Source organism: Lithobates pipiens, unplaced genomic scaffold (genome assembly GCF_037356315.1).
Source record: "Lithobates pipiens isolate NorthernLeopardFrog02 unplaced genomic scaffold, aLitPip1_a1.2 Scaffold_8, whole genome shotgun sequence".
In the NCBI taxonomy this organism is placed as follows: Eukaryota; Metazoa; Chordata; class Amphibia; order Anura; family Ranidae; genus Lithobates; species Lithobates pipiens.
The window spans coordinates 248517517-248526964 of record NW_027507903.1 but is presented as its reverse complement, the minus strand read 5'-3'; the positions used below and the strand labels follow the sequence as shown (position 1 = coordinate 248526964).

Below are 9448 nucleotides of genomic sequence, written 5' to 3'. Positions count from 1 at the left end.
CGTTCCCTGTTTACGGTGGCGGGGTCAGCGATATGACCAGTACTGGCCACAGCACTAGTGTCGCAGACACTTACTGAGTGGGCAAAACGATTGCACTGTGAATTGGAGAAGCAGCAGGCCTCTCCTGTCTGCGTGGAACAAGCAGACCAGTTAGTGTACGGCCTTAAGTACGTTTGACCCTGGATACGCTTCACTTGCTCTCCAGAGTATCAGTTTCAGCAGTGGTGCTGCGGCGCTTGATTCGGTTGAAATGCTGGTCTGCGGACCAGGCATTTAAAAAAAAAAAAAAAAAAAAAAAAAAAAAAATTAATAAAAAAAGCCTTGACAGATCTACCCTTCCTTGGTGAGCGGCTATTTGGAGCCTCGCTGGATGACACTTTTAAGAATTTAAAAACAATTTAAGAATGTCACAGGTGGGAAGAGCACTTTGCTCCCACAGTCCATGAAGAGTAAGGAGCCACGTCGCAGGCAAGGGCCCTCTCTTTCAGCCCTCTGGGACTTCAGCAAAACACTTGCAGTCCAACAGGGTGACTACTGAGTGACAGAAGCGTCCCTGGACTTGCAAAAGTGCTACCACATGAAGATTTACTCGAGAGGGGGGGGGGGGGTCGCCTTTTGGGTGTTTGCAGCCCATTGGGCCTCTCTCGACTGTCCGACCAATGGGTCTGTGAACTGATTTCATCGGGCTACAAGATGGAGTTCCTCTCTCCAGCATACCCTTACTTCCAGCTTGCCGGGAGACCCTGTGTGGAGCAGTAAGGGACCTGCTAAGTTGCGGGGTGATAGTGCCTGTTCCACAAATGAAAAGGTTCCAGGGGTTCTATTCCAATCTGTTTGTAGTCCCCAAAAAAGATTAGGTTATGCCCTCACTTGTGAAAGTACAGAGGTTCAGAATGGAATCAGTTCGCTCCGTAGTCACTGCACTCCATCAGGGGGACTCCCTGGCGTCTTTGGACATCCAGGACACGCACATACCCATATGCCTCAGGCATCAGAGGTTTCTGTGATTTGCAGTAGGGGAAGACCACTACCAGCTTGTGGCTCTCCCCTTTGGCTTGGCTTCAGCACCCAGAGTCTTTACCAAGGTATTGGCTCCAATTTTGGCGTTGTTCTGACAACGCGGGATCTCAATCGTGGGTTACCTAGACCAGTGATGGCGAACCTTGGCACCCCAGATGTTTTGGAACTACATTTCCCATGATGTTCAACTACACTGCAGAGTGCATGAGCATCATGGGAAATGTCGTTTTAAAACATCTGGGGTGCCAAGGTTCGCCATCACTGACCTAGACTATCTCCTTCTGAGAGCAGCTTCCGCCTCAGAATTAAGGGAGGATGTGGCAACCCTGCAGGAATTTGGGTGGGTGTTGAACCTCAAAGTCAGTGCTTGTGCTGACTCAGCGCCTGGAGTACCTAGGCTTAGTGCTGGACTCTGTGGAAGCGAGAATGTTTTTGTTTCTCCCTTCACACAAACTGCAGATGCTCAGAGCCGCGGTGAAGCTGTTGATGAACCACACGTGGTCATCACTGCGCTTCTGCATGTGAGTCCTGGGCCTCATGGTGGCCTCCTTCGAGGCGTTGCCGTACGCCTAATTTCACACCAGAGTCTTGCAGAAGGAGATATTGTCAAAATGGGACAAATCTCTGTTATCCCTGGATCAACAGATTCAGGTGAGCCAGTTAGTCAGGGATTCTCTTCTCTAGTGGCTGAGATCTCCGGCCCTTCGGTCTGGGAAATTGTTCCTACCTCTACATTTTACAGTGATCACAACGGACACCAGCCTGACCAGCTGGGGTGGAGTACTGGAAGTACAGTTGACCCAGGGCCTCTGGTCGAGGGAGGAATCCAAGTTGCCGATCAATGTGCTTGAACTTCGAGCGATCAGGCTATGCCTTTCCACATGGTCGATGAGACTTTGAGGGCGTCTGATCAGGATCCAGTCAGACAATGCCACGGCGGTGGCATATGTCAACCATCAAGGAGAAACAAGAAGCTCGGCTGCAGCACGGTAGGTCACTTACATCCTTCGGTGGGCAGAGCAGCTTGTACTGGCCCTGTCGGCCATATACATCCCGTAGAGTGGAGGCAGAGGATATTCCAGTGATACTGATTGCCCCAGATTGGCCTTGGCGTTCTTGGTTCGCCGACCTAGTACGCCTGGTGGCATACGCTCCCTGGCGGTTACCGATGCGAGAAGACCTTCTTTCTAAAAGGTCTGATTCTCCATCCTGCTTTACCGTCGCTGGTTTTAACGGCACGGCTGTTGAAAGCCAGGTGCTAAGGAACCGAGACCTGTCCAACTCGGTGATTTCAACTGTGTTGAGGGCACAAAAATCTCCTTCTCTGAAGATATACCATCGTACGTGGAAGGCTTATACGTACGTGGGATGGCGTCCGCGCACTTATTCCGTTCCCAGGATCCTGCTGTTCCTACAGCGAGGAGTAGACCAGAAACTGGCCTTAAGCACCATCAAGGGACAGATATCAGCCTTGGCTGTCCGTTTCCAACAACCCCGGCGTCTCACTCTAGTGAGCACCTTTACCTCCATGGGATCTGAACCTGGTGCTATCGGCGTTTCAGAAACCGCCGTTAGAGTCAACAAGGGAATTTCCCTGATGTTCTCATTCTCAGAAAGTGCTCTTCCTAGTGGCCATTACATCGTCCAGGAGGGTCTCGGAGCTGGCGGCCTATCTTGTTATCCACAGGTATAAGGTGGTGTTGCGTCCGCAACATTCTTTTCTACCGAAGGTGGTTTCGGCTTTTCACCTCAATGAAGGCATTGTATTACCATCTCTGTGTCCTAAACCGACACACCCTAAGTAGGTGGCCCTCCATTCTCTGGACTCTAAGGGTATATCTGTCTGCCACGGCTCCCTTCCGGAAGTCAGACTCTGTTCGTTTCGGTAGCTGGTCCAAAAAAAGGATTGTCGGTCTCGTCATCCACCATTTCCAGGTGGATCAGACCGATTGTAGTCCAGGTTTATGCCTTGAAGGGACAGGTGCCCCCCTTTCCTGTCACGGCCCATTCCACCAGGGCAATTGGCACCTCTTGGGCTTTCCGAAGTCGAGCGTCGCTCAAGTGTGTAAGGCGGCGACTTGGTTGTCCGTTCACACTTTTACAAAGTTCTACAAAGTGGACGTAAGCGAATCTTCTGATGCTTGCTTTGGCCACAAAGTTTTGCAGGCGGCCATGTAATGTTGCAATTTTACACTTTTTCTTCTGTTAAGAGAAAATTTAACTTTTTTGAATGTTAATGCACTCCGATACATACGTTGACCGCAAGTTCTGATGCAAATGGTTCAGATGGTGACTCCCCTGTTAGGGAGCACCTCTGGGCGTGGGTGAAGTTGTGTTGCTGTTCCCACACCTTATTATGACACTGCTTGGGGACGTCCCTATGGTCAAGATTACTGGAGCTGTGTCCATCAATGAATGAAAGAGAAAATTGGATTTTTTTTGTACTCGCCGTAAAATCCTTTTCTCTTAAGTTCATTGATGGACACAGCACCCTCCCCCCTCCTATTGGTTTACGTTGTACTGCTTGTTGATGTACTGTTCTGCAGGAAGCAAGCTGAGGGGTTATTACCAGAGGGACCACCCCCTGGGCGGAACTGTAAAGTTCTGCTGTTTTCACATGTTCTGCTCTCTCGTAGTCCTCTCCTGAAGGTGGCGTAAAAACCCTACGGTCAAGATACTGGAGCTGTGTCCGTCATTGAACTTCAGAGGAAAGGATTTTAGGGTGAGTCCAAAAATCCTATTTTTCAAGCAGGGATTCCCTTTTACCGTAAGAACAATCTTAGCGGCTCTTTAGCCTCTTCATCTTTCTTACAGGCAGTGGGAAGGCTCTAGCGGCTCGACTGTGTAGGAACCCGCCGGCACCTGAAGTTAGACATAGAGAAAACTGAGGGACAGATGGTCCCCCGGCAGTCTCTGACTCTCGGGTGCAACGCCATGCCATCACGTCCAGTGGAAGTATACCATGCTGGGGACTCGGAAAAGTCTGAGATCGTTAAAAAAAAAAAAAATTTACGATCTCAGACTTTTCAGCCTGGAGCAGATATGTGGGGTCTTATTGACCCCCACATCTCTCCATAAAGTGGACATGCCACACACTATTCTTATTTACAAGGGATGTTTACATTCCTTGTAATAGGAAGAAAAGAAATCTGTTTTTTTTTTTTGGGTAAAGTGTAAAAATATAAAAAAAATTGTAAAATAAATAAAAATAAACCACCCACGTGCTTGCACACAGAATCGAATACATATGTAAAAAAAACGTTCAAACCACACATATGAGGTATCACCGTGAGAGCAATAATTCTAGCCCAAGACCTTCTCTGCAACTCCAAACTGGTAGTGTGTGCAATTTTACAGCGTGATTTATCGCTTTACTCAGCGTAACATCATCTGTCACATTATACCAATAAATTGGGCTAACTTTTTACTTTTTTTTTTTTGGAAAAATTGCTGGGCAAATGCCATGTGGCATAAAAAGTTGCAATGACTGCCTGAGTAATTTTTCAGCAAACAAATTATTTTTACACGTGGGAGAGGAGTGTGGGACTTTGCGTCTTATGGTAGTGGTTAAAAGCAAATAAAAGTTTGAAGTACTTTCAGATTACATTGCTCAAATGTACTGAGAATTTCCATTCAAATACACCATGTACACACGACTGGACTTTCCAACAGACTAGGTCCGAGAGAGTCTCTCTCTCTCTCTCTCTCATCTCATCTCATCTCATCTCATCTCATCTCATCTCATCTCATCTCATCTCATCTCATCTCATCTCATCTCATCTCATCTCATCTCATCTCATCTCATCTCAATCTCAATCTCAATCTCAATCTCAATCTCATCTCCACAAAACAGCAATAAAAAAATCAGAAGACCGTATCTGTACACTCAATTGCAAGTTTAAAAGAAAAAAAGGAAGTGTATAGAGTGCCATTTTAATTGCTCATTAAGTGTAAAACAAAGTTAAATTCCTTCAAGTCTTTTTTTTTTTTTAGTCCTTCAGTGAATTTAGCATGGGGACCAGACTGACAGGCATGTTGCTATGTGAAGTCAAGTGGATGGATCTTCTTAATGGAGTGTTGGAGACAAGTACATGGCTGGTGTGTTCCTAACATAATATTAGGTTTCAGTAGCATAAGCCTTTAATCATTTTCACTCTCTGGTGCACAGTGACTGTGCTTGAATTATGCAGGCACAGTATGTCCTTTCATATCCCGCTACCAGCCTGCATAGGTATTACAGATCTAGCAAACAAGCAAGATGGTAGGGAATGAAAGGTAATTATTCAATGAACCCAAAGACTGATTACCGCACTCATTAACAAAATTAAACAAGATACTATTATACAAAAATAGAAAACCCAAAAACAAAACCTTTTTGCATTATACTTAAAAACAACAGAGCTGTCTTTAAAAATAGAGCATGTAAATGGGGGGGGGGGGCACCCCTCTTTCTCAGAGTTAATCCCTAAACTGCATAACGACAATCTATATTCTACAATATGGATTGTATTGATGCACTTTGAGGGTTAATAGTTCTTATTTTTAGGTTTACAGATTATGCATCTTTTAGGGGATGCAAAACATGGGTATAGTGCAGAATATAATATTTAAAAGGGGAGGTGTGCGGCAGTCATTTATTTTATGTTTTTTTTTTCTTCTTCCAAATAAAAGGAATAATTAATATTCTTCTAACGAACCTCCAAACATTAGGCCTCATGCACACTAGCTCCAAGCAGCATAAAAAAAAGGAACGTAAAGCCACGTTTTACAAACTCCTTTTGGTGCATTAAATCAGTAGTAAAGTCCACTTTGTGATTTTGTATTTTATTATAGTCAAATTAGAGATATTCACATGATGCAGCCAGTGACATCACCGATGTATGTGCGCTGAAGGTCCGGCATACTGTGCGGGACATCCAGAGCCCCATGCTGGAACAGAGGGCGGGAGGTCATCATGCCCATTCACACTACCAGAATCTGAAAACCCAGAGGAAGACTGGGGGAAGATGGAAGCCCTGGCAGCGGTAACAGCATGCCACTGGAGGGCTTTGTTCTAATGTTAGTATTTCATAATGTGCTAGTATGTAATGCATTCAAGCACATTATGCAATAGGCTTACAGGAGAAAAGTTTTCGTTCTTTTTTTTTTTTTCAGCAGTTTACAACCACATAAAGCATTTGGGCAGGTATTCATTCCATTGGCCAGAATATATATAATATAATTTTTCATTTTAATTTTTTTTTTATTGGAATAAATGAACACTCGAGCACTAAACAAGCTTAGAGTTTTGTTGTGTCTATAATTTTTCTGCCATAAACTCCTATATGTTCAAGGACACATAGGCCTTTAGAAACAGTCAAATGCCATGATGTTTTATTTTTAAACACCCTGTGTGCATGAGGCCTAATGATGAACGCTATGAATGATAAAATGAAAATCTGCCATGTGTGTACTCAGATGCACGTTATTTTCTCTCCCTTGTCAAAACTACAAGGAAGGGTAAGTCAGTGTTACCCAGATACAGCTGTCCTTGGTGCTCATACACATCACTGATTGCCCATGTCACACTTCCATCCGGATCATGAAAACTGTCCACTATTTCCCCATTCTGGTTCACTTCCAGGAACAAGCCGTGTTTTTTCAGCAGAAAGCTGTACGCTGCCAGTGGTGTCACCTACAAATTTCCATGAACAATGGTATTAAATGGAGAATATAATTAAGAGGTTTCCACTACTCCACTGTCCATCCTGTGCGCGGTTCAGCAAATCAAAGTTAACTATGTAGATATAGGTAATGTCTTAGCAGCATATTGTGTTTCTTTTTGCTAAAGGTAAAATGTATGTCTCATTTAAAAACGATTGTTTGTCACCAATTAGAAAACAAAATAATTCTTGTATACATTGTTGCCACAAATATTCAGAACGCTTTTTCAATAGAAGCGCTTGGCCTGATTTTTATGTGTGCTTCTGGCTATTGCAAAATCCCAAGTTTTTTTGGGGAAACTAAAGTCACTGTAAATGTTTTTTTTAGATACGGTATCTCACAAAAGTGAGTACACCCCTCACATTTTTGTAAATATTATATCTTTTCATGTGACAACACTGAAGAAATTACACTTTGCTACAATGTAAAGTAGTGAGTGTACAGCTTGTATAATAGTGTACATTTGCTGTCCCCTCAATATAACTCAACACACAGCCATTGATGTCTAAACCGCTGGCTACAAAAGTAAGTACACCCCTAAGTGAAAATGTCCAAATTGTGCCCAAAATGTTAATAATTTGTGTGGCCACAATTATTTTCCAGCACTGTCTTAACCCACTTGGGCATGGAGTTCAACAGAGCTTCACGGGTTGCCACTGGAGTCCTCTTCCACTCCTCCATGACGACATCACGGAGCTGGTGGATGTTAGAGACCTTCTACTCCTCCACCTTCCATTTGAGGATTCCCTACATATGCTCAATAGGGTTAGGTCTGGAGACATGCTTAACCAGTCCCTCAGCTTCTTTAGCAAGGCAGTGGTCATCTTGGGAGGTGTGTTTGGGGTCTTTATGTTGGAATACTGCCCTGCAGCCCAGTCTCAGAAGGGAGGGGGCTCATGCTCTGCTTCAATATGTCACAGTACATGTTGACATTCATGGTTCCCTCAATGAACTGTAGCTCCCTAGGTGCAGCTGCACTCATGCAGCCTCAGACCATGACACTCCCACCACCATGCTTGACTGTAGGCAAGACACACTTGTCTTTGTACTCCTCACCTGCTTACCACCACACACACTTGACACCATCTGAACCAAATACGTTTATCTTGGTCTCATCAGACCACAGAACATGGTTCCAGTAATCCACATCCTTAGTCTGCTTGTCTTCAGCATACTGTTTGCAGGCTTTCTTGTGCATCATCTTTAGAAGAGCATTCCTTCTGGATGACAGCCATGCAGACCAATTTGATGCAGTCTGAGCACTGACAGGCTGACCCCCACCCCTTCAGCCTCTGTTGAGCAATGCTGGCAGCACTCATACTTTGATTTCCCAAAGACAACCTCTGGATATGAGGCCGAGCACGTGCACTCAACTTCTTTGATTGACCACGGCAAGGTCTGTTCTGAGTGGAGCCTGTCCTGTTAAAATGTTGTATGGTCTTGGCCACTTGGCAGCAGCTCAGTTTCAGCATCTTGGCAATCTTCTTTTAGCCTAGGCCACGATGCTCATGCACTCTGCAGTGTAAGTGAGGCATCATGAGAAATGTAATTCCAAAACATCTAGAATGCCAAGGTTCGCCATCACTGGCCTAGGCCATCTTTATGTAGAGCAACAATTCTTTTTTTTTCAGATCCCCAGAGTTCTGTGCCATGTTGAACTTCCAGTGATCAGTATGAGAGAGTGAGAGCGATAACACCAAATTTAACACACCTGAGACCTTGTAACAGTAACAAGTCACATGACACCGGGGAGGGAAAATGGCTAATTGGGCCAATGTGGACATTTTCACTTAGGGGTGTACTTACTCACTTTCGTTGCCACAGGTTTAGACATTAATGACTGTGTGTTATAATGAGGGGACAGCAAATTTACACTGTTATACAAGCTGTACACTCACTACTTAACATTGTAGCAAAGTGTCATTTCTTCAGTGTTGTCACATGAAAAAATATAATAAAATATTTACAAAAATGTGAGGGGTGTACTCATTTTTGTGAGATACTGTACATATGAAAATGATCAGCCTAACCTAATAAATGTTTCTGGACAGCCAGGCATTATACAGTTGATATTTCTTCTGATTCATTGATGTAAAAAAAATAGTTATGCTGTAATTATTTTAACATCATGAGATTCTTATACTTATCAAATGGATTACACATGCCGTTTGTTCAAATATCAATTTTATGTATGTAACCGTGAAATTTCAACCTTGAGCCTCACATTGTGAAGTATATGCTACATTATCTTCTGTAGGCATAAGTGTGTGCTGCATATCCATCGATAGCAGATTACTAATCCTACAATCAATGAAATTTTTTATATTTTTGAGCAGCTGGTATTTGTGCGCCTAAAAATGCACATAGACATGCCAATTTTTATTTATGAATTTGGACTGTGAGGTCAGAGTAACACAAGTTAAAACTCTAACCATACCTTGACAATGAATCTCTTTAGTGCAGGGTAGGGCGCAATTGCATCCAGAAATGGCGGGAAGAATCCAGGAAATCGTGTTGTTGATAAGCCAACTCTGTATGTACCCATACTAGAGATCCGGATGTTATCAGGGTAGCCTGGCAGATTGTCCACAAAAACCTCTTTTCTACCCGCTTTACTGCCAGATAACCAATAGCTGTGTGGACAAAACAATGAAAGAATGCAGCATGACAAGCTGTGTAAAGAATGCACTTTGCAGGAAAAAAGAAAAGTTGTTTCTTGGTAAAG

General features: G+C 43.9%; 1 protein-coding gene across 1 annotated transcript in view; it reads right to left on the bottom strand.

The window, feature by feature from the left end:
* Nucleotides 1-4937: 4937 nt before the first annotated feature.
* Nucleotides 4938-9448, bottom strand: part of LOC143960825 (adipocyte plasma membrane-associated protein-like) — a 39274-nt gene continuing 34763 nt past the window's right edge. The window contains exons 8-9 of the mRNA XM_077469763.1: nucleotides 9161-9356; nucleotides 4938-6694 (exon numbers count right to left, since the gene is read on the bottom strand). Of these exons, the coding sequence (XP_077325889.1) occupies nucleotides 6485-6694; nucleotides 9161-9356 (406 nt within the window). The 3' untranslated portion in view covers nucleotides 4938-6484. The remainder of the gene's footprint in view (nucleotides 6695-9160; nucleotides 9357-9448) is intronic.